This window comes from Protomyctophum parallelum (genome assembly GCF_964188405.1).
Source record: "Protomyctophum parallelum genome assembly, chromosome: 1".
Taxonomy (NCBI): Eukaryota; Metazoa; Chordata; class Actinopteri; order Myctophiformes; family Myctophidae; genus Protomyctophum; species Protomyctophum parallelum.
In genome coordinates this window covers 106963901-106991820 of record NC_139697.1, presented here as the reverse complement: position 1 = coordinate 106991820, position 27920 = coordinate 106963901, and the positions used below count along the sequence as shown (strand labels likewise).

The 27920-nt window shown below is 41.6% G+C and overlaps 1 protein-coding gene across 1 annotated transcript in view; it reads left to right on the top strand.

The window, feature by feature from the left end:
- The window catches only part of crk (v-crk avian sarcoma virus CT10 oncogene homolog), a 41272-nt gene extending 14729 nt beyond the window's left edge, over nt 1–26543 (top strand). Inside the window, exons 3-4 of the mRNA XM_083784739.1 lie at nt 1783–2210; nt 26191–26543. Of these exons, the coding sequence (XP_083640865.1) occupies nt 1783–2210; nt 26191–26328 (566 nt within the window). The 3' untranslated portion in view covers nt 26329–26543. The remainder of the gene's footprint in view (nt 1–1782; nt 2211–26190) is intronic.
- The last annotated feature ends 1377 nt before the right edge of the window (nt 26544–27920 follow it).

The following is a 27920-nucleotide window of genomic DNA, read 5'->3' as shown; positions in this document are numbered from 1 at the left end:
TCAGATTCTAGAAATGTCAGTCGCTCTTCGATTTTTCAAAAATAGCAGACCTACAAGCTCGTATCGCGCCACTCGGTGGCGCGATATGAGCTTGTAGGTCTGCTATTTTTCAATAGCTAAAGCATAACATGATGCCGACAACAAAATGGGTGCCCGGTCTGAATGGGTTAAAAAAACAAGCAGTAATGCAATACAGTGAGGACATGAATAACAAAAAATAAAAGATCAATTAAAAGCAATGTTGTAGAAGTGGGTCTTGAGCTGAGCTTTAAAAATGTCTACAGAGGCTGCCTGACGAAGGTACAGTGGGAGCTTGTTCCATGCCGTCGGCCCGTAGAAGCAAAAATCTTCTCTCTCTGACTAGTCAGAGTGAGTCTCTGTGAGAGACGTGCTGTGAGCTTGTGGATCTGGCTATTTAGTTACTTTAAATGGTAAATGGTGCATTTATATAGCGCCTTTATCCAAGGCGCTTTACAGAGGTTGTGCATTACATTCACCCATTCACACACACATTCATACACCGATGGCAGCGGAAACCATGCAAGGCACCAACTAGCACATCGGGAGCAATTAGGGGTTCAGTGTCTTGCTCAAGGACACTTCGACAGTAACTCTGGGGGAGCCCGGGTTCGAACTGGCAACCTTACGGTTACCATCCAGGCACTCTACCCCTGAGCCACCGCCGCCCCACTTTAACACATTTAGACCCGAGTTAAAAACATTCACTTTGAAAGAATGCTTAATGTAAATCGCTCTGGACTAAGAGCGTCTGCTAAATGCCTAAATTGCAAAGAATATATATTCAAAGATTTGCGCCACATTTTTACGATTTTCAGAAGAAATCTAGAGTTGCAAATTGCAGCTATAGGTCCATGTGTGGTCCAGCCCTATATGCATATTCTAACTCCTTAATACTTCCTATGAATAATATGAGCATCAAAGCAATATTTAGATACTTATTTTGATTTTTTATTTAAATGGCCGATCTACTAGCTCACAACGTGTTGCGGAGGCGACACGTTGTGAGCTTGCAGATCAGCTATTGCCTATTTGTTTAACGTATGACACGTCGTACGGCGAAGCATACGTCAGGCTTCCCTTTAGTTTGTAGCCGAGGCGACGTACACAGTCAACACAGAGTCAGACAGTCAGACACACATGGCTCCTCGGTGCAAAATAAACAGCGTACACTACCCGACTTTACGATAATAAGGGACAGTATGTCGGGACACGCTGTTGTCATGTTGATAAGCTTCATGTTGTGCAGCAGCAGTGTCAGTACGCAATGCTTTGCACTCCTCCCAAGTCGGTGGCCGGTGCCTAGGCTGTGAGAGACGTCATCGCACACGGGCAACCATGCTTCTCCAGCACCCGGAAAACAAACGCAAGCACAGCGGCGAATGGGAAGAGTGCAAAGCATCCAAAGCGTGCCCTTTTTACAACTTCTGCGTTTTAGTTCGCTCCACAACTGAAACGGAGAAGCCGAACCATTTGTGTCGGGTTTTCTCAGTAGTAAACTTAGTCCTATCCTCCTGTCAACCTTGAGCATCCTCCGTGTCCTGGAGAAGCCAGAGGAGCAGTGGTGTATATATTTATGTGTATATATATTATATTTATATATATATGTAACGTGTATAAATATATATATTTTTTCTAGGAGACATCCTCCGCGTCCTGGAGAAGCCTGAGGAGCAGTGGTGTATATATTTATGTGTATATATATATTTGTGTATATATATTATATTTATATATATATGTAACGTGTATATATATTTTTTCTAGGAGACATCCTCCGCGTCCTGGAGAAGCCAGAGGAGCAGTGGTGGAACGCAGCCAATCAGGAGGGCCGGGCGGGCATGATCCCCGTGCCCTACGTGGAGAAGTACCGTCCGGGCTCGCCCACCTCGGGGGGCGGCGGCGGCGGGGGGCTTTCGGGGCCTCCGGGGACCCCCGGTGGGGGTCCGGGGGGGGCTACGGGGCCGCCCCTCCTCGGCCCCTCCTCCTCCTCCTCCTCCAACCAGGACGGGGGGGCGGGGGGCCCGGCCGTCGGTACCCCGGGCGCTGGGGGCCCTCTGGGAGACCCGGGGCAGTACGCCCAGCCCGTGGTGGCCAACACGCAGCTGCCCAACCTCACCAACGGCCCGGTCTACGCCCGCGCCATCCAGAAGAGAGTCCCCAACGCCTACGACAAGACCGCCCTGGCCCTGGAGGTAACGTTATTATTATTACTACTACGATAAGACCGCCCTGGAGGTAACGTTATTATTATTATTACTACTACGATAAGACCGCCCTGGAGGTAACGTTATTATTATTATTACTACGATAAGACCGCCCTGGAGGTAACGTTATTATTATTATTACTACGATAAGACCACCCTGGAGGTAACGTTATTATTATTATTACTATGATAAGACCGCCCTGGAGGTAACGTTATTATTATTATTACTATGATAAGACCGCCCTGGAGGTAACGTTATTATTATTACTACGATAAGACCGCCCTGGAGGTAACGTTATTATTATTACTACTACGATAAGACCGCCCTGGAGGTAACGTTATTATTATTATTATTACTACGATAAGACCGCCCTGGAGGTAACGTTATTATTATTATTATTACTACGATAAGACCGCCCTGGAGGTAACGTTATTATTATTACTACTACGATAAGACCGCCCTGGAGGTAACGTTATTATTATTACTACTACGATAAGACTGCCCTGGAGGTAACGTTATTATTATTACTACTACGATAAGACCGCCCTGGAGGTAACGTTATTATTACTACTATGATAAGACCGCCCTGGAGGTAACGTTATTATTATTACTATGATAAGACCGCCCTGGAGGTAACGTTATTATTATTACTACTACGATAAGACCGCCCTGGAGGTAACGTTATTATTATTATTACTACGATAAGACCGCCCTGGAGGTAACGTTATTATTACTATTACTACGATAAGACCGCCCTGGAGGTAACGTTATTATTATTATTACTACGATAAGACCGCCCTGGAGGTAACGTTATTATTATTACTCACCCATTCTTGAGATAAGGGACAAAACTTTTTTCAAACTGGATTTTTTTTTTTTTTAAGATACATTCAAATCAAATGGATGTATTTGTAGACACAGGTCTCAACTACCAATATTGAGAAGGAACAGGTTTTTCGCATAACATTTCTTTCTAAAATGGGACATTTATGCACTTAATACCCGATTCATGTCAACTCCGTCAGACACACTAAAATACCTTTTAATTGAATTTGATAATTTCAACAATAATATAAAGTCCTCAGTTCTCTTATAATGGCTTTCAGTAATCAAGTTAAGTAATACAATTATTTTAATATTGTTTTTTTCCAATATCACACTATTATGAAATATCCAATTTCTCAAATCCGTCATTTCAACCTCTATTTTCAATATTATAACATGAAAACCATGTAAAAAAAAAAAAAATCATCATTACGTATCATTTCAGTTGGTGTTTCAATACATATGCACAAAATATTTAACATCACATTTTCTATTTCTTTGGAAATTAACAAAAACATCACGGGACGAACATCTGACGGAGTTGACGAACATCTGACGGAGTTGACAAGTTTAACTGATTTAGGTTCTAGATCACCTAGGATCTTGATTCTGGTGACTAATCCCACATTTTCAAGGATGAGGAATACAGTGGTACTATTTATATTGGCCCTGTGACCATGGCAGCCATTTTCAAAATGGCAGCCACCTGCTGTTATCTTACAATAACTCAAGTTCTACACCACCTAGGATCTTGATTCTGATGACTAATCCTACATTTTCAATGAGGAGGAATACAGTTTTATCTATTTAGATTTATCCCGTGACAATGGCAGCCATTTAAAAAAATGGTGGACCTGCTATTATTTTACCAATTTAGTCAGGGAATAGGCCTATTATCAGAATAATGTCAAATCTGTGAATACATTTCTTACCAAGAATTTTTTCACCAATGTGTTTGTAAAGGTGTCTACTAACATATCCCACATTGGTTTCTATTGAACCACCCTAGAGGCATTTTTGACAGCTGCTGAAAGTTGGGTACCATACCAAGTGGCTATGGCAAAACTAGGGAGTCTATGGCCAAACTAGGGGTCAAACCCCTTGGGCTAAATTCGGCCATATATCCACTTGCCCAAATGTGCTGACCTCATTTTGTGATGATGGCTATGGCCGTTTTCAGCCCAAGGAGTGTTCTTCGTGCATAGCTAATGCTTGGAATGCATTCAGAATCATGAAAACTCCCTAGTTTGACATGTCACATGCTACTTAAAGCATAATGAACATTTTGCCTTATATAGGTTGTTGATGGTACCCCAACTTTCAGCAGCTGTCAAAAGGTCCCCTAGGGTGGTTGAATATAAAGCAATGTGGGATATGTTAGTAGACACCCTTCCAAACACATTGGTGAAGAAAATTCTTGATAAGGAATTTATTACCAGATTGTATTAATATCCCCTGACTAAATAACTCATCTTCTAGACCACCTAGACCCGACTTCACAAACAGAGACCCGATTGACACCTAAACAACAAGTTTGGACAGCCCCACCAATTAGTGTTACGGAAAATAGCAAGTGTCTACCCTAGGCCCAGAGGGAGACACAGAACTTAGATGCGGCTCACATGTTGCACGACTCCTCAACAAGCTGCCACCAGGGATGAGAGCTGAATTCTGCCGCACAATGCTCTGCGGCCCAGGAGCAACCAACACCCTGTTGGAGTTCTCTGAGTGGTTGAAGCATGAGTCCTAGCCATATAGCCTGTGCAAAGGCAAACACCTTGAAGACCTGCTTGAGGTGAACGGTGAGCAGTGAACAGTGAGCGAAAGACTGAAGACAGAAGATCTGCCTTCAGGACTATCAGGCAGGATGTGCAGACACTGAAGGCATCAGTGTCGTTCTGTGTCCCCAGCATGTCAACCAAAGCAATGTTACCAAATCAAAGGAGCCTTCACCTCAAGTCACCTGGGGCTGGGTGAGCAATCGTATCCTGTATCTAGCCTCACAACTAAATACAGACACTTGGCCAGACTGCCGTTTGAAAGGGTCAAACCCTTCATCCTGATTGGGGAAGACCACCCCACCTAATCACACCAACCAAACAAGTGAGGTTGGGGCCTCCAGGTGGGCCAGTAGCCATCTGCACAAGACTGGGCTGGACCCTGCAGGAAAGCAATCTCCAGCCAAGACAATGTAAGTTGACTATAACAGAGCCCCAGAACACAGAGCTCATGAGAAGGATGGAGAAACACTGGCAGGAGGCCACCAAGATACAACGCCACACTGCAGTGGCCAGTGAAGTCAAACTGTGCGTCTGTACCTGAAAGAGACAAGTCAAAGGCCAGAAAGCCCACCTCCTTTTAATGTCCTGTCAGTAGCAACTCAACCTGCACCTGAAATAAGCCCTGACCCCTCCCAGAGAAAGTTCATCCTTGAAAATGTAATGATTAGTCGCCAGAATCAAGATCCTTGGTGGTCTAAAACTTGAGTTATTGTAAAATAACAGCAGGTGGCGGCCATTTTGAAAAACAATGGCTGCCATGGTCACAGGACAAATCTAAATAGTACCAATGTATCCCTCATCCTTGAAAATGTAGTCTTAGTCACCAGAATCAAGATCCTAGGTGGTGTAGAACTTGAGTTATTGTAAAATAACATCAGGTGGCGGCAATTTTGGAAAATGGCTGCCATGGTCACCACGAGACAAATCTGTGATGGCCCTATAGCCAAAAATGTTCCTTAAGGCATGCTCTAACTGTGTGCTAAATTAGAATACGTCCCATTATTAAAAAAGTATAATTTTATTGTTTTAGGAACACTTTTGTCAACTCCGTCAGATACATGTCAACTCCGTCAGACACAAAACCTGACGGAGTTGACGTCTGACGGAGTTGACAAAATGTCATTTGTTTTCATCTTAACCCTCTGTAGTACAATGTAGCCATTTTGTTTTTGCTTCATTTGTTAGCTAAACCTAACCCTAAACTTTTATAATAAACATTATTTTGGAATTCTTAACAAAGATCATAATAATGTCCTGACGGAGTTGACATGTAAAAGCTGTGACCACCCTGATATCAACATTGTTTGTTTAAAATATCAAACAATTGAATGCTTTTCAGACCAGGTGCTCCACAGTTGCAACAAATACAAACGGGACTTGGAAAAGGAGTCTTCAGGCTAAATCTGTCGACAATATTTTCTGATTAATTTAAGACTTTTAAAACCGTCAACCGGAGTTGACGGGAGACGTGGGACACACATTTGATATGAGATATCTAATGGAAAATATAAATTAAAATTATTGTGTATATTGTTTGCTATGTTGTTGACAATCTACTTTAATTTAGTATGTATATTTATGTGATTGTGACAGTATTAGACACTTTTTTAGCAGTTTGAAATTATGACCACTTGCCGGGGACAGGCTAAATACAGGCGTTTTTGGGTACAGTGCCTGCTTTTAACTAATTCAGATGGCATATGAAAACAATTATAATGAAATTAATGGCATAATAATACACAACTGTATTACATTTAACTTTGCAAGTGCTTTTATTTTTATTAAATTAATTTATTTTTAACAATAATAAGGCTCTTATGTGTGGGACATGTTTTTTCCACTTTTGTCCCTCATCTCAAGAATGAGTGTACTACGATAAGACCGCCCTGGAGGTAACGTTATTATTACTACTACGATAAGACCGCCCTGGAGGTAACGTTATTACTACTACGATAAGACCGCCCTGGAGGTAACGTTATTATTATTACTACGATAAGACCGCCCTGGAGGTAACGTTATTATTATTATTACTACGATAAGACCGCCCTGGAGGTAACGTTATTATTATTATTACTACGATAAGACCGCCCTGGAGGTAACGTTATTATTATTATTACTACGATAAGACCGCCCTGGAGGTAACGTTATTATTACTATTACTACGATAAGACCGCCCTGGAGGTAACGTTATTATTATTATTACTACGATAAGACCGCCCTGGAGGTAACGTTATTATTATTATTACTATGATAAGACCGCCCTGGAGGTAACGTTATTATTATTATTACTACGATAAGACCGCCCTGGAGGTAACGTTATTATTACTATTACTACGATAAGACCGCCCTGGAGGTAACGTTATTATTATTATTACTACGATAAGACCGCCCTGGAGGTAACGTTATTATTATTACTATGATAAGACCGCCCTGGAGGTAACGTTATTATTATTATTACTACGATAAGACCGCCCTGGAGGTAACGTTATTATTATTACTACGATAAGACCGCCCTGGAGGTAACGTTATTATTATTATTACTACGATAAGACCGCCCTGGAGGTAACGTTATTATTATTATTACTACGATAAGACCGCCCTGGAGGTAACGTTATTATTATTACTACGATAAGACCGCCCTGGAGGTAACGTTATTATTATTATTACTACGATAAGACCACCCTGGAGGTAACGTTATTATTATTACTACTACGATAAGACCGCCCTGGAGGTAACGTTATTATTATTACTACTACGATAAGACCGCCCTGGAGGTAACGTTATTATTATTACTACGATAAGACCGCCCTGGAGGTAACGTTATTATTACTACTACGATAAGACCGCCCTGGAGGTAACGTTATTATTATTATTACTACGATAAGACCGCCCTGGAGGTAACGTTATTATTATTACTATGATAAGACCGCCCTGGAGGTAACGTTATTATCATTATTACTACGATAAGACCGCCCTGGAGGTAACGTTATTATTATTACTACTATGATAAGACCGCCCTGGAGGTAACGTTATTATTATTACTACTACGATAAGACCGCCCTGGAGGTAACGTTATTATTATTATTACTACGATAAGACCGCCCTGGAGGTAACGTTATTATTATTACTACTACGATAAGACCGCCCTGGAGGTAACGTTATTATTATTACTACTACGATAAGACCGCCCTGGAGGTAACGTTATTATTATTACTACTACGATAAGACCGCCCTGGAGGTAACGTTATTATTATTACTACTACGATAAGACCGCCCTGGAGGTAACGTTATTATTATTACTACGATAAGACCGCCCTGGAGGTAACGTTATTATTATTATTACTACGATAAGACCGCCCTGGAGGTAACGTTATTATTATTACTACTACGATAAGACCGCCCTGGAGGTAACGTTATTATTATTACTACTACGATAAGACCGCCCTGGAGGTAACGTTATTATTATTACTACTACGATAAGACCACCCTGGAGGTAACGTTATTATTATTACTACTACGATAAGACCACCCTGGAGGTAACGTTATTATTATTATTACTACGATAAGACCGCCCTGGAGGTAACGTTATTATTATTACTACGATAAGACCGCCCTGGAGGTAACGTTATTATTATTACTACTACGATAAGACCGCCCTGGAGGTAACGTTATTATTATTACTACTACGATAAGACCACCCTGGAGGTAACGTTATTATTATTACTACTACGATAAGACCGCCCTGGAGGTAACGTTATTATTATTACTACGATAAGACCGCCCTGGAGGTAACGTTATTATTATTACTACTACGATAAGACCGCCCTGGAGGTAACGTTATTATTACTACTACGATAAGACCGCCCTGGAGGTAACGTTATTATTATTACTACTACGATAAGACCGCCCTGGAGGTAACGTTATTATTATTATTACTACGATAAGACCGCCCTGGAGGTAACGTTATTATTATTATTACTACGATAAGACCACCCTGGAGGTAACGTTATTATTATTACTACTACGATAAGACCGCCCTGGAGGTAACGTTATTATTATTATTACTACGATAAGACCGCCCTGGAGGTAACGTTATTATTATTATTACTACGATAAGACCGCCCTGGAGGTAACGTTATTATTATTACTACTACGATAAGACCGCCCTGGAGGTAACGTTATTATTACTACTACGATAAGACCGCCCTGGAGGTAACGTTATTATTATTACTACTACGATAAGACCGCCCTGGAGGTAACGTTATTATTATTACTACTACGATAAGACCGCCCTGGAGGTAACGTTATTATTATTATTACTACGATAAGACCGCCCTGGAGGTAACGTTATTATTATTATTACTACGATAAGACCGCCCTGGAGGTAACGTTATTATTATTATTACTACGATAAGACCGCCCTGGAGGTAACGTTATTATTATTACTACTACGATAAGACCGCCCTGGAGGTAACGTTATTATTATTATTACTACGATAAGACCGCCCTGGAGGTAACGTTATTATTATTATTACTACGATAAGACCGCCCTGGAGGTAACGTTATTATTATTATTACTACGATAAGACCGCCCTGGAGGTAACGTTATTATTATTATTACTACGATAAGACCGCCCTGGAGGTAACGTTATTATTATTATTACTACGATAAGACCGCCCTGGAGATAACGTTATTATTATTACTACGATAAGACCGCCCTGGAGGTAACGTTATTATTATTATTACTACGATAAGACCGCCCTGGAGGTAACGTTATTATTATTACTACTACGATAAGACCGCCCTGGAGGTAACGTTATTATTATTACTACTACGATAAGACCGCCCTGGAGGTAACGTTATTATTATTACTACTACGATAAGACCGCCCTGGAGGTAACGTTATTATTATTATTACTACGATAAGACCGCCCTGGAGGTAACGTTATTATTATTACTACTACGATAAGACCGCCCTGGAGGTAACATTATTATTATTATTACTACGATAAGACCACCCTGGAGGTAACGTTATTATTATTACTACTACGATAAGACCGCCCTGGAGGTAACGTTATTATTATTACTACTACGATAAGACCGCCCTGGAGGTAACGTTATTATTATTACTACTACGATAAGACCGCCCTGGAGGTAACGTTATTATTATTATTACTACGATAAGACCGCCCTGGAGGTAACGTTATTATTATTATTACTACGATAAGACCGCCCTGGAGGTAACGTTATTATTATTACTACGATAAGACCGCCCTGGAGGTAACGTTATTATTATTACTACGATAAGACCGCCCTGGAGGTAACGTTATTATTATTACTACGATAAGACCGCCCTGGAGGTAACGTTATTATTATTACTACGATAAGACCGCCCTGGAGGTAACGTTATTATTATTATTACTACGATAAGACCGCCCTGGAGGTAACGTTATTATTATTACTACTACGATAAGACCGCCCTGGAGGTAACGTTATTATTATTATTATTACGATAAGACCGCCCTGGAGGTAACGTTATTATTATTACTACTACGATAAGACCGCCCTGGAGGTAACGTTATTATTATTATTATTACGATAAGACCGCCCTGGAGGTAACGTTATTATTATTACTACTACGATAAGACCGCCCTGGAGGTAACGTTATTATTATTACTACGATAAGACCGCCCTGGAGGTAACGTTATTATTATTACTACTACGATAAGACCGCCCTGGAGGTAACGTTATTATTATTATTACTACGATAAGACCGCCCTGGAGGTAACGTTATTATTATTACTACTACGATAAGACCGCCCTGGAGGTAACGTTATTATTATTATTACTACGATAAGACCGCCCTGGAGGTAACGTTATTATTATTATTACTACGATAAGACCGCCCTGGAGGTAACGTTATTATTATTACTACGATAAGACCGCCCTGGAGGTAACGTTATTATTATTACTACGATAAGACCGCCCTGGAGGTAACGTTATTATTATTATTACTACGATAAGACCGCCCTGGAGGTAACGTTATTATTATTACTACTACGATAAGACCGCCCTGGAGGTAACGTTATTATTATTACTACGATAAGACCGCCCTGGAGGTAACGTTATTATTATTATTACTACGATAAGACCGCCCTGGAGGTAACGTTATTATTATTACTACTACGATAAGACCGCCCTGGAGGTAACGTTATTATTATTACTACTACGATAAGACCGCCCTGGAGGTAACGTTATTATTATTACTACGATAAGACCGCCCTGGAGGTAACGTTATTATTATTACTACTACGATAAGACCGCCCTGGAGGTAACGTTATTATTATTACTACGATAAGACCGCCCTGGAGGTAACGTTATTATTATTATTACTACGATAAGACCGCCCTGGAGGTAACGTTATTATTATTACTACGATAAGACCACCCTGGAGGTAACGTTATTATTATTACTACTACGATAAGACCGCCCTGGAGGTAACGTTATTATTATTATTACTACGATAAGACCGCCCTGGAGGTAACGTTATTATTATTACTACTACGATAAGACCGCCCTGGAGGTAACGTTATTATTATTATTACTACGATAAGACCGCCCTGGAGGTAACGTTATTATTATTATTACTACGATAAGACCGCCCTGGAGGTAACGTTATTATTATTACTACTACGATAAGACCGCCCTGGAGGTAACGTTATTATTATTATTACTACGATAAGACCGCCCTGGAGGTAACGTTATTATTATTACTACTACGATAAGACCGCCCTGGAGGTAACGTTATTATTATTATTACTACGATAAGACCGCCCTGGAGGTAACGTTATTATTATTACTACTACGATAAGACCGCCCTGGAGGTAACGTTATTATTATTACTACGATAAGACCGCCCTGGAGGTAACGTTATTATTATTATTACTACGATAAGACCGCCCTGGAGGTAACGTTATTATTATTACTACTACGATAAGACCGCCCTGGAGGTAACATTATTATTATTATTACTACGATAAGACCACCCTGGAGGTAACGTTATTATTATTACTACTACGATAAGACCGCCCTGGAGGTAACGTTATTATTATTACTACTACGATAAGACCGCCCTGGAGGTAACGTTATTATTATTACTACTACGATAAGACCGCCCTGGAGGTAACGTTATTATTATTATTACTACGATAAGACCGCCCTGGAGGTAACGTTATTATTATTATTACTACGATAAGACCGCCCTGGAGGTAACGTTATTATTATTACTACGATAAGACCGCCCTGGAGGTAACGTTATTATTATTATTACTACGATAAGACCGCCCTGGAGGTAACGTTATTATTATTATTACTACGATAAGACCGCCCTGGAGGTAACGTTATTATTATTACTACTACGATAAGACCGCCCTGGAGGTAACGTTATTATTATTACTACGATAAGACCGCCCTGGAGGTAACGTTATTATTATTACTACGACAAGACCGCCCTGGAGGTAACGTTATTATTATTATTACTACGATAAGACCGCCCTGGAGGTAACGTTATTATTATTACTACGATAAGACCGCCCTGGAGGTAACGTTATTATTATTACTACTACGATAAGACCGCCCTGGAGGTAACGTTATTATTATTATTACTACGATAAGACCGCCCTGGAGGTAACGTTATTATTATTACTACTACGATAAGACCGCCCTGGAGGTAACGTTATTATTATTACTACTATGATAAGACCGCCCTGGAGGTAACGTTATTATTATTACTACTACGATAAGACCGCCCTGGAGGTAACGTTATTATTATTACTACTATGATAAGACCGCCCTGGAGGTAACGTTATTATTATTACTACTACGATAAGACCGCCCTGGAGGTAACGTTATTATTATTACTACTATGATAAGACCGCCCTGGAGGTAACGTTATTATTATTACTACTACGATAAGACCGCCCTGGAGGTAACGTTATTATTATTACTACTACGATAAGACCGCCCTGGAGGTAACGTTATTATTATTACTACTACGATAAGACCGCCCTGGAGGTAACGTTATTATTATTACTACGATAAGACCGCCCTGGAGGTAACGTTATTATTATTACTACTACGATAAGACCGCCCTGGAGGTAACGTTATTATTACTACTATGATAAGACCGCCCTGGAGGTAACGTTATTATTATTACTACTACGATAAGACCGCCCTGGAGGTAACGTTATTATTATTATTACTACGATAAGACCGCCCTGGAGGTAACGTTATTATTATTACTACTACGATAAGACCGCCCTGGAGGTAACGTTATTATTATTACTACTATGATAAGACCGCCCTGGAGGTAACGTTATTATTATTACTACTACGATAAGACCGCCCTGGAGGTAACGTTATTATTATTACTACTACGATAAGACCGCCCTGGAGGTAACGTTATTATTATTACTACTACGATAAGACCGCCCTGGAGGTAACGTTATTATTATTACTACGATAAGACCGCCCTGGAGGTAACGTTATTATTATTATTACTACGATAAGACCGCCCTGGAGGTAACGTTATTATTATTACTACTACGATAAGACCGCCCTGGAGGTAACGTTATTATTATTATTACTACGATAAGACCGCCCTGGAGGTAACGTTATTATTATTATTACTACGATAAGACCGCCCTGGAGGTAACGTTATTATTATTATTACTACGATAAGACCGCCCTGGAGGTAACGTTATTATTATTACTACGATAAGACCGCCCTGGAGGTAACGTTATTATTATTACTACTACGATAAGACCGCCCTGGAGGTAACGTTATTATTATTACTACGATAAGACCGCCCTGGAGGTAACGTTATTATTATTATTACTACGATAAGACCGCCCTGGAGGTAACGTTATTATTATTACTACGATAAGACCGCCCTGGAGGTAACGTTATTATTATTACTACTACGATAAGACCGCCCTGGAGGTAACGTTATTATCATTATTACTACGATAAGACCGCCCTGGAGGTAACGTTATTATTATTATTACTACGATAAGACCGCCCTGGAGGTAACGTTATTATTATTATTACTACTACGATAAGACCGCCCTGGAGGTAACGTTATTATTATTACTACTACGATAAGACCGCCCTGGAGGTAACGTTATTATTATTACTACGATAAGACCGCCCTGGAGGTAACGTTATTATTATTATTACTACGATAAGACCGCCCTGGAGGTAACGTTATTATTATTACTACGATAAGACCGCCCTGGAGGTAACGTTATTATTATTACTACGATAAGACCGCCCTGGAGGTAACGTTATTATTATTACTACGATAAGACCGCCCTGGAGGTAACGTTATTATTATTACTACGATAAGACCGCCCTGGAGGTAACGTTATTATTATTACTACGATAAGACCGCCCTGGAGGTAACGTTATTATTATTATTACTACGATAAGACCGCCCTGGAGGTAACGTTATTATTATTATTACTACGATAAGACCGCCCTGGAGGTAACGTTATTATTATTATTACTACGATAAGACCGCCCTGGAGGTAACGTTATTATTATTACTACTACGATAAGACCGCCCTGGAGGTAACGTTATTATTATTATTACTACGATAAGACCGCCCTGGAGGTAACGTTATTATTATTACTACGATAAGACCGCCCTGGAGGTAACGTTATTATTATTACTACTACGATAAGACCGCCCTGGAGGTAACGTTATTATTATTACTACGATAAGACCGCCCTGGAGGTAACGTTATTATTATTATTACTACGATAAGACCGCCCTGGAGGTAACGTTATTATTATTACTACTACGATAAGACCGCCCTGGAGGTAACGTTATTATTACTACTACGATAAGACCGCCCTGGAGGTAACGTTATTATTATTACTACGATAAGACCGCCCTGGAGGTAACGTTATTATCATTATTACTACGATAAGACCGCCCTGGAGGTAACGTTATTATTATTATTACTACGATAAGACCGCCCTGGAGGTAACGTTATTATTATTATTACTACGATAAGACCGCCCTGGAGGTAACGTTATTATTATTACTACTACGATAAGACCGCCCTGGAGGTAACGTTATTATTATTATTACTACGATAAGACCGCCCTGGAGGTAACGTTATTATTATTATTACTACGATAAGACCGCCCTGGAGGTAACGTTATTATTATTACTACTACGATAAGACCGCCCTGGAGGTAACGTTATTATTATTATTACTACGATAAGACCGCCCTGGAGGTAACGTTATTATTATTATTACTACGATAAGACCGCCCTGGAGGTAACGTTATTATTATTATTACTACGATAAGACAGCCCTGGAGGTAACGTTATTATTATTACTACTATGATAAGACCGCCCTGGAGGTAACGTTATTATTATTACTACGATAAGACCGCCCTGGAGGTAACGTTATTATTATTACTACTACGATAAGACCGCCCTGGAGGTAACGTTATTATTATTATTACTACGATAAGACCGCCCTGGAGGTAACGTTATTATTATTATTACTACGATAAGACCGCCCTGGAGGTAACGTTATTATTACTATTACTACGATAAGACCGCCCTGGAGGTAACGTTATTATTATTATTACTACGATAAGACCGCCCTGGAGGTAACGTTATTATTATTATTACTACGATAAGACCGCCCTGGAGGTAACGTTATTATTATTACTACTACGATAAGACCGCCCTGGAGGTAACGTTATTATTATTACTACTACGATAAGACCGCCCTGGAGGTAACGTTATTATTATTATTACTACGATAAGACCGCCCTGGAGGTAACGTTATTATTATTATTACTACGATAAGACCGCCCTGGAGGTAACGTTATTATTATTATTACTACGATAAGACCGCCCTGGAGGTAACGTTATTATTATTATTACTACGATAAGACCGCCCTGGAGGTAACGTTATTATTATTATTACTATGATAAGACCGCCCTGGAGGTAACGTTATTATTATTACTACTACGATAAGACCGCCCTGGAGGTAACGTTATTATTATTATTACTACGATAAGACCGCCCTGGAGGTAACGTTATTATTATTACTACGATAAGACCGCCCTGGAGGTAACGTTATTATTATCATTACTACGATAAGACCGCCCTGGAGGTAACGTTATTATTATTATTACTACGATAAGGACCGCCCTGGAGGTAACGTTATTATTATTACTACGATAAGACCGCCCTGGAGGTAACGTTATTATTATTACTACTACGATAAGACCGCCCTGGAGGTAACGTTATTATTATCATTACTACGATAAGACCGCCCTGGAGGTAACGTTATTATTATTATTACTACGATAAGACCGCCCTGGAGGTAACGTTATTATTATTACTACGATAAGACCGCCCTGGAGGTAACGTTATTATTATTATTACTACGATAAGACCGCCCTGGAGGTAACGTTATTATTATTATTACTACGATAAGACCGCCCTGGAGGTAACGTTATTATTATTATTACTACGATAAGACCGCCCTGGAGGTAACGTTATTATTATTACTACTACGATAAGACCGCCCTGGAGGTAACGTTATTATTATTACTACTACGATAAGACCGCCCTGGAGGTAAACGTTATTATTATTACTACTACGATAAGACCGCCCTGGAGGGTAACGTTATTATTATTATTACTACGATAAGACCGCCCTGGAGGTAACGTTATTATTATTACTACTACGATAAGACCGCCCTGGAGGTAACGTTATTATTATTACTACTACGATAAGACCGCCCTGGAGGTAACGTTATTATTATTACTACTACGATAAGACCGCCCTGGAGGTAACGTTATTATTATTACTACGATAAGACCGCCCTGGAGGTAACGTTATTATTATTATTACTACGATAAGACCGCCCTGGAGGTAACGTTAATTATTATTACTACGATAAGACCGCCCTGGAGGTAACGTTATTATTATTACTACGATAAGACCGCCCTGGAGGTAACGTTATTATTATTACTACGATAAGACCGCCCTGGAGGTAACGTTATTATTATTACTACGATAAGACCGCCCTGGAGGTAACGTTATTATTATTACTACGATAAGACCGCCCTGGAGGTAACGTTATTATTATTATTACTACGATAAGACCGCCCTGGAGGTAACGTTATTATTATTATTACTACGATAAGACCGCCCTGGAGGTAACGTTATTATTATTATTACTACGATAAGACCGCCCTGGAGGTAACGTTATTATTATTACTACTACGATAAGACCGCCCTGGAGGTAACGTTATTATTATTATTACTACGATAAGACCGCCCTGGAGGTAACGTTATTATTATTACTACGATAAGACCGCCCTGGAGGTAACGTTATTATTATTACTACTACGATAAGACCGCCCTGGAGGTAACGTTATTATTATTACTACGATAAGACCGCCCTGGAGGTAACGTTATTATTATTATTACTACGATAAGACCGCCCTGGAGGTAACGTTATTATTATTACTACTACGATAAGACCGCCCTGGAGGTAACGTTATTATTACTACTACGATAAGACCGCCCTGGAGGTAACGTTATTATTATTACTACGATAAGACCGCCCTGGAGGTAACGTTATTATCATTATTACTACGATAAGACCGCCCTGGAGGTAACGTTATTATTATTATTACTACGATAAGACCGCCCTGGAGGTAACGTTATTATTATTATTACTACGATAAGACCGCCCTGGAGGTAACGTTATTATTATTACTACTACGATAAGACCGCCCTGGAGGTAACGTTATTATTATTATTACTACGATAGACCGCCCTGGAGGTAACGTTATTATTATTATTACTACGATAAGACCGCCCTGGAGGTAACGTTATTATTATTACTACTACGATAAGACCGCCCTGGAGGTAACGTTATTATTATTATTACTACGATAAGACCGCCCTGGAGGTAACGTTATTATTATTATTACTACGATAAGACCGCCCTGGAGGTAACGTTATTATTATTATTACTACGATAAGACCGCCCTGGAGGTAACGTTATTATTATTATTACTACGATAAGACCGCCCTGGAGGTAACGTTATTATTACTATTACTACGATAAGACCGCCCTGGAGGTAACGTTATTATTATTATTACTACGATAAGACCGCCCTGGAGGTAACGTTATTATTATTATTACTACGATAAGACCGCCCTGGAGGTAACGTTATTATTATTACTACTACGATAAGACCGCCCTGGAGGTAACGTTATTATTATTACTACTACGATAAGACCGCCCTGGAGGTAACGTTATTATTATTATTACTACGATAAGACCGCCCTGGAGGTAACGTTATTATTATTATTACTACGATAAGACCGCCCTGGAGGTAACGTTATTATTATTATTACTACGATAAGACCGCCCTGGAGGTAACGTTATTATTATTATTACTACGATAAGACCGCCCTGGAGGTAACGTTATTATTATTATTACTATGATAAGACCGCCCTGGAGGTAACGTTATTATTATTACTACTACGATAAGACCGCCCTGGAGGTAACGTTATTATTATTATTACTACGATAAGACCGCCCTGGAGGTAACGTTATTATTATTACTACGATAAGACCGCCCCTGGAGGTAACGTTATTATTATCATTACTACGATAAGACCGCCCTGGAGGTAACGTTATTATTATTATTACTACGATAAGACCGCCCTGGAGGTAACGTTATTATTATTACTACGATAAGACCGCCCTGGAGGTAACGTTATTATTATTACTACTACGATAAGACCGCCCTGGAGGTAACGTTATTATTATCATTACTACGATAAGACCGCCCTGGAGGTAACGTTATTATTATTATTACTACGATAAGACCGCCCTGGAGGTAACGTTATTATTATTACTACGATAAGACCGCCCTGGAGGTAACGTTATTATTATTATTACTACGATAAGACCGCCCTGGAGGTAACGTTATTATTATTATTACTACGATAAGACCGCCCTGGAGGTAACGTTATTATTATTATTACTACGATAAGACCGCCCTGGAGGTAACGTTATTATTATTACTACTACGATAAGACCGCCCTGGAGGTAACGTTATTATTATTACTACTACGATAAGACCGCCCTGGAGGTAACTTTATTATTATTACTACTACGATAAGACCGCCCTGGAGGTAACGTTATTATTATTATTACTACGATAAGACCGCCCTGGAGGTAACGTTATTATTATTATTACTACGATAAGACCGCCCTGGAGGTAACGTTATTATTATTACTACTACGATAAGACCGCCCTGGAGGTAACGTTATTATTATTACTACTACGATAAGACCGCCCTGGAGGTAACGTTATTATTATTATTACTACGATAAGACCGCCCTGGAGGTAACGTTATTATTATTATTACTACTACGATAAGACCGCCCTGGAGGTAACGTTATTATTATTACTACGATAAGACCGCCCTGGAGGTAACGTTATTATTATTATTACTACGATAAGACCGCCCTGGAGGTAACGTTATTATTATTATTACTACGATAAGACCGCCCTGGAGGTAACGTTATTATTATTACTACGATAAGACCGCCCTGGAGGTAACGTTATTATTATTATTACTACGATAAGACCGCCCTGGAGGTAACGTTATTATTATTATTACTACGATAAGACCGCCCTGGAGGTAACGTTATTATTATTATTATTACTACGATAAGACCGCCCTGGAGGTAACGTTATTATTATTATTACTACGATAAGACCGCCCTGGAGGTAACGTTATTATTATTACTACTACGATAAGACCGCCCTGGAGGTAACGTTATTATTATTACTACGATAAGACCGCCCTGGAGGTAACGTTATTATTATTATTACTACGATAAGACCGCCCTGGAGGTAACGTTATTATTATTATTATTACTACGATAAGACCGCCCTGGAGGTAACGTTATTATTATTATTACTACGATAAGACCGCCCTGGAGGTAACGTTATTATTATTACTACGATAAGACCGCCCTGGAGGTAACGTTATTATTATTACTACTACGATAAGACCGCCCTGGAGGTAACGTTATTATTATTATTACTACGATAAGACCGCCCTGGAGGTAACGTTATTATTATTATTACTACGATAAGACCGCCCTGGAGGTAACGTTATTATTATTATTACTACGATAAGACCGCCCTGGAGGTAACGTTATTATTATTATTACTACGATAAGACCGCCCTGGAGGTAACGTTATTATTATTACTACTACGATAAGACCGCCCTGGAGGTAACGTTATTATTATTACTACTACGATAAGACCGCCCTGGAGGTAACGTTATTATTATTACTACTACGATAAGACCGCCCTGGAGGTAACGTTATTATTATTACTACGATAAGACCGCCCTGGAGGTAACGTTATTATTATTATTACTACGATAAGACCGCCCTGGAGGTAACGTTATTATTATTATTACTACGATAAGACCGCCCTGGAGGTAACGTTATTATTATTATTACTACGATAAGACCGCCCTGGAGGGTAACGTTATTATTATTACTACGATAAGGACCGCCCTGGAGGTAACGTTATTATTATTACTACTACGATAAGACCACCCTGGAGGTAACGTTATTATTATTATTACTACGATAAGACCGCCCTGGAGGTAACGTTATTATTATTACTACTACGATAAGACCGCCCTGGAGGTAACGTTATTATTATTATTACTACGATAAGACCGCCCTGGAGGTAACGTTATTATTATTACTACTACGATAAGACCCGCCCTGGAGGTAACGTTATTATTATTATTACTACGATAAGACCGCCCTGGAGGTAACGTTATTATTATTATTACTACGATAAGACCGCCCTGGAGGTAACGTTATTATTATTATTACTACGATAAGACCGCCCTGGAGGTAACGTTATTATTATTACTACTACGATAAGACCGCCCTGGAGGTAACGTTATTATTATTATTACTACGATAAGACCGCCCTGGAGGTAACGTTATTATTATTACTACGATAAGACCGCCCTGGAGGTAACGTTATTATTATTATTACTACGATAAGACGCCCTGGAGGTAACGTTATTATTATTATTACTACGATAAGACCGCCCTGGAGGTAACATTATTATTACTACTACGATAAGACCCGCCCTGGAGGTAACGTTATTATTATTATTACTACGATAAGACCGCCCTGGAGGTAACATTATTATTATTATTACTACGATAAGACCGCCCTGGAGATAACGTTATTATTATTACTACTACGATAAGACCGCCCTGGAGGTAACGTTATTATCATCATCATGATCCCATTTAGACCTGAGAACGATTCAAAAAATGTTGACCGTTTTCTCATAAACCTCATGTTTCTGTCAGTGGTTCTCACAGGGTTAAACCTCATGTTTCTGTCAGTGGTTCTCACAGGGTAAACCTCATGTTTCTGTCAGTGGTTCTCACAGGGTTAAACCTCATGTTTCTATATCAGTGGTTCTCACAGGGTTAAACCTCATGTTTCTATATCAGTGGTTCTCACAGGGTTAAACCTCATGTTTCTGTCAGTGGTTCTCACAGGGTTAAACCTCATGTTTCTGTCAGTGGTTCTCACAGGGTTAAACCTCATGTTTCTGTCAGTGGTTCTCACAGGTTAAAACCTCATGTTTCTGTCAGTGGTTCTCAAACTATGTCACGTCAAGGACCCCAAAACATATCTGAAATTTGGCACCGACACCCATCTGAAAATATGTTGTTCCAGGGACCCCCCCAATTCTGAAAATATGTTGTTCCAGGGACCCCCCATCTGAAAATATGTTGTTCCAGGACCCCCATCTGAAAATATGTTGTTCCAGGGACCCCCCATCTGAAAATATGTTGTTCCAGGGACCCCCATCTGAAAATATGTTGTTCCAGGGACCCCCCATCTAAAAATATGTTTTTCCAGGGACCCCCATCTGAAAATATGTTGTTCCAGGGACCCCCCATCTGAAAATATGTTGTTCCAGGCACCCCCATCTGAAAATATGTTGTTCAGGGACCCCCATCTGAAAATATGTTGTTCCAGGGACCCCCATCTGAAAATATGTTGTTCCAGGGACCCCCCATCTGAAAATATGTTGTTCCAGGGACCCCCATCTGAAAATATGTTGTTCCAGGGACCCCCCCATCTGAAAATATGTTGTTCCAGGGACCCCCATCTGAAAATATGTTGTTCCAGGACCCCCATTTGAAGATATGTTGTTCAGGGACCCCCCCCCATCTGAAAATATGTTGTTCCAGGGACCCCCCCCATCTGAAAATATGTTGTTCCAGGGACCCCCATCTGAAAATATGTTGTTCCAGGGACCCCCATCTGAAAATATGTTGTTCCAGGGACCCCATCTGAAATTATGTTGTTCCAGGGACCCCCCATCTGAAAATATGTTGTTCCAGGGGACCCCATCTGAAAATATGTTGTTCCAGGACCCCCCCCATCTCAAAATATGTTGTTCCAGGGACCCCCCAGAAGCAAAGATTTTAGTTATAAACTCTCTCTGAAAGAATATATATTCAAAAATGTCAGGCACATTTTCACGATTTTTCAAACATAGCAGACTTACAAGATCTGCTATTTTTCAATGGCTAAAGTACAACATAATGCTTAAAACACCAAAAGGGGTTCCAGCCCCCCAAGTTTTATAAAACAAAAGACGAAGTTTATCGATATCAAAACCGATCCCATCGCAACAGCCTGGGAGCGCCTGTTGCACGACAGTGGGACTTCATCAAAAATGCCCCCCATTTAGCCGACGAGACTGAAGATCTTGATCTAAATCATCCCGTCCAATTCTAAGAATTGTTCCAGGGGGTCCCTGGAACAACATATTTTCAGATGGGGGTCCCTGGACCAACATATTTTCAGATGGGGGTCCCTGGAACAACATATTATCAGATGGGGGGGTCCCTGGACCAACATATTTTCAGATGGGGGGTCCCTGGAACAACATATTATCAGATGGGGGGTCCCTGGAACAACATATTGTCAGATGGGGGTCCCTGGAACAACATATTTTCAGATGGGGGTCCCTGGAACAACATATTTTCAGATGGGGGTCCCTGGAACAACATATTTTCAGATGGGGGTCCCTGGAACAACATATTTTCAGGTGGGGGTCCCTGGACCAACATATTTTCAGATGGGGGTCCCTGGAACAACATATTATCAGATGGGGGGTCCCTGGAACAACATATTGTCAGATGGGGGTCCCTGGAACAACATATTTTCAGATGGGGGTCCCTGGAACAACATATTTTCAGATGGGGGTCCCTGGAACAACATATTTTCAGATTGGGGGGGGGGGGTCCCTGGAACAACATATTTTCAGATGGGGGTCCCTGGAACAACATATTTTCAGATTGGGGGTCCCTGGAACAACATATTTTCAGATGGGGGTCCCTGGAACAACATATTTTCAGATGGGGGGGGGGGGGGGTCCCTGGAACAACATATTTTCAGATGGGGGGTCCCTGGAACAACATATTTTCAGATGGGGGTCCCTGGAACAACATATTTTCAGAATGGGGGGTCCCTGGAACAACATATTTTCAGATGGGGGTCCCTGGAACAACATATTTTCAGATGGGGGTCCCTGGAACAACATATTTTCAGATGGGGGTCCCTGGAACAACATATTTTCAGATTGGGGTCCCTGGAACAACATATTTTCAGATGGGGGTCCCTGGAACAACATATTTTCAGATGGGGGGGGGGGGGGGTCCCTGGAACAACATATTTTCAGATGGGGGGTCCCTGGAACAACATATTTTCAGATGGGGGTCCCCTGGAACAACATATTTTCAGATGGGGGTCCCTGGAACAACATATTTTCAGATGGGGGTCCCTGGAACAACATATTTTCAGATGGGGGTCCCTGGAACAACATATCTTCAGATGGGGGTCGGTGGCCAAATTCATTTGATTCAAATTCATGGTGTTCTAAATGGGTTACGGTCAGGGCTCGACGCTTAGCATTTTTCCAAGTAGCACGTGCGCTAAGTTGAAAAATCTAGTAGCACACAAATTATTTTAGGAGCACGATGAAAAGTTATCAAATTATGTGTTTTTGAGGGGCGCTAGCCCCTCCTATATACAGCTTTAGTCCCCACACGTCTCAATATTTTCCATTGACAATGAACGGAGAAATTAGGTCAAAATTCCAATAATTATGACGTAAATTAAACCATGATGTATGATGATAAGAGTGCCCCTCACTTCACACAGGTGTGATTCTTCTTTAATAAAGTGATATGAGGTAGGGGCAGGCAATATGACAATATTATATCACAATATATTTTCAGAAATGATCACAATATTGATATTCATCTGGATATCATATTTTCTTTATATAATCTATATAATCAATTTGTTTTTATACTGATAGACTATTAGTTTGGTATGCAGAATTGCAGATAGATAGATAGTCAATTCATTTTATGAATGGATGGACAGACAGACTATCCGTTTTTATCTTGCTGTTCCATCATGTAAGTGTGACATTTAGACAGTGCAGAGGCTACTCAATGGTGAATTAGTATTGTAACATTCTCCTTGGCTCTGACTGCTTCAGTTCAGACAGAACATCGGACATATAGGCTACACCTCGGCGTGGTGGAAGGAGGTGGTGGGGGGATCTTTGCCTTTTTTACGTTGCTCGTTATGCAGGCCAGTGAGGCCACTGACTAGCTCTGGTCCTTAGCTCTAGTCTAATGCGTTGCATTTAGAGTTATGGACCTGAGCTAGCCACTGACTAATAATATATCCAGCCAGGTCGGTCATTCGTATTGCGCTGCGCACACGCTTTTAGCGAGGTGCTAAGCAAGGGTTGTTTTGGTATACCAATCAATCAGTCTACTCCATGTGCGTGTGCACGTGCACTATTTACGTGCGTGGCTGCATGCTGTTTCACCCACGTTTGGTTAAAAGTTATATCAAGTGATGTTTTAACATTACAAACTTTCTAAATAACTTTAGTATTCAACGTGTCGGGGTCCTAGCAACTCCTTCTGTCTTCTGTGCTACCAATACATGCTACCCTGCTGCGTTCGCTCCGCTGCTTACAGGGAAGAGAACTGAGCAGCAACACGGAGGGGCGGGCGGTGGGAGCAAAGGGGATAGATCTCCAAATGAACGCCGCATTGAGCCTCGACACGTTGTTAGCTTGTAGCTCTGCTCTTTTTGGCGAACGACACCGCCGTTCAGAAATATAGATTTAGGTATAGAACCGCGACTATAGAATGTGCACTTGCTGTAGACAGAGACTTGTCTTTATCACGATTGAATGGTCAAATCATGTAGTCGCACCTGTGCGACAAATCTAATTTTACAACTCGCACGGTGATATTTTTAGTCGCAAATGCGAGTACCTAGTCGCACTGTCGAGCCCTGGTTACGGTAAAACACTATTTCCTTCTCAGAAGCACAATGTCGTGTGGCTTGAATGGGGGGGGGGGGGGGGGGGGGTGTGTGTGTGTGTGTGTGTGTGTGTGTGTGTGTGTGTGTGTGTGTCAGTGCCAGTGCCAGTGCAACGCCCAGCGCACTATTTGTTTAGTGGTAGTTTTACAATGGCCTGTTGAAGACAGACAGACAGGCCTGTTGAAGACAGACAGACAGACAGGCCTGTTGAAGACAGACAGACAGACAGGCCTGTTGAAGACAGACAGACAGGCCTGTTGAAGGCAGACAGACAGAAGCATTCATTAGCTCTGTGAATGGACTCCAATACACTGTCTGCTTATCAACCACTGCTTGTCTCACTGCTACCCGTCTCACTGAAACTAGACTTATCAACCAGATGAGAAAGCTAACTGTCTCTGTCTCTCTGTCTGTGTCTGTCTCTCTCTCTCTCTCTCTCTCTCTCTCTCTCTCTCTCTCTCTGTGTCTGTGTCTGTGTCTGTGTCTGTGTCTGTCTCTGTCTGTCTCTCTCTGTCTCTCTGTCTCTCTGTCTCTGTCTCTGTCTCTGTCTCTGTCTCTCTCTGTCTGTCTCTGTCTCTGTCTCTGTCTCTGTCTCTGTCTCTGTCTCTGTCTCTGTCTCTGTCTCTGTCTCTGTCTCTGTCTCTGTCTCTGTCTCTGTCTCTGTCTCTCTCTCTCTGTCTCTGTCTCTGTCTCTGTCTCTGTCTCTCTGTCTATGTCTCTGTCTCTCTGTCTCTCTCTCTGTGTCTCACTGTCTCTCTCTGTCTCTGTCTCTGTCTCTCCCCCCCCCACCCCTCCCTCCAGGTGGGCGACATGGTGAAGGTCACAAAGATCAACGTGAACGGCCAATGGGAGGGAGAGTGCAAAGGTCGCCGGGGTCACTTCCCCTTCACGCACGTCCGCCTGTTGGAACAGCACGGGGCCGAGACGGACGAGAGCTGAGGAGGGCTCCCCCTGGTGGCCGGGAGGACTACACACACACACACACACACACACACACGAGAAAAGCACAGGAGAGAGAGAGAACATGGACGATATTGGCCGAGCGCGTGGAGTCGCCATCACTCAGATCTGAGCTTTGATCCGTTAAATTTTTCCCGACGAACGTTAACTGTTTTTTGACATGTACCCCCCGAGACCCCCCCCTCCCCCCGAGACCCCCCCCCTCCCCCCGAGACCCCCCCCCCCCCCCCCCCCCCCCCCCCCCCCCCCCCCCCGAGACCCCCCAACACTAAACCACGACCCCTCCCCCCGAGACCCCCCCCCCCCCCCCAACACTAAACTAGTATAACCATTTTCTTAATTCTTTGTTGATTGTTGTTGCTCCTCCTGCATTGGAAGGATTTGGGTGTGGTTGGGGGACGTGCACAGCGCGCGCACACACACACACAAACACACACACACACAGCCGCACACACACACACACACACACAGCCACACACACACACACACACACACACACAGCCGCACCCACACACACACACACAGCCGCACACACACACACACCCAACCCTCCCTCACAGGAAGTGAGGTCACAGACGGTGACCCTTGGGAGCGAGGAGAGAACAGGGAGGGACTTCTGTTAATCTTCCTGGTCAGCTGACCTGTTTGTGACATCATCATACTGGTCAGGTGACCTGTTGTGACATCATCAGACTGGTCAGGTGACCTCTTTGTTCAACCAGGAAGCGCCAAACACTCACCCACGCCACGGGCAGAGCAGGTGGAAATCAGCCAATCAGTGACGTCTGACAGAAATATGGGGAGGGGCTTTGGGAGGGGCGGGGCTTTAGTAAGATTGATGGACGGTCGGTCAACCCCTGTTATGTCTGTCAGAAGGCGCTGATTGGCTGATTTCACCCTCCATGTGCACATCAAAGGGACCTAGCCCCTCCCCCCCCCTCCACTACCCCCCCCCCCTCCCCCCCCCCCCTCGTCCTATCAGGATGTCCGTGTTCACAGAAAGAGGAGGGGCTTCAAGCGCCTCGCATCGCGGAGTCGAGCGTTGTCGGAACCCGACGGCCGTTTGAAACCCGTTTATTTTATTTCATGTTTTATCACAGAGCTGGTTATTGAACATAATGTATCGTCTTTAACCCATTCTGACCTGAGATCAGATTCATACGAGGTTTCCGCCGGACACACACACACTGGTCTGATTAAACCCATTCTGACCTGAGATCAGATTCTAAAAAAATGTCAGTCGCTCTTCGATTTTTTAAAAATAGCAGACCTACAAGCTCATATCGCGCCACTCGGTGGCGCGATATGAGCTTGTAGATCTGCTATTTTTCAATAGCTAAACATAACATGATGCTGACACCAAAATGGGTTCCCGTTCAGAATGGGTTAATAGTCGGTAGTCGCTGAACATTAGTAGGTTCAAAATGTGTCACCTGGAGCCATGACTATACTGTGGCTTTAACCCATTCTGACCTGAGGTCAGATTCTATAAATGTTCTTCCACATCCTGACAGTTTTCTGAAAAAGCCTGTGTTTCTATGTCAGTCGTTCTTCGATTTTTCAAAAAAAAA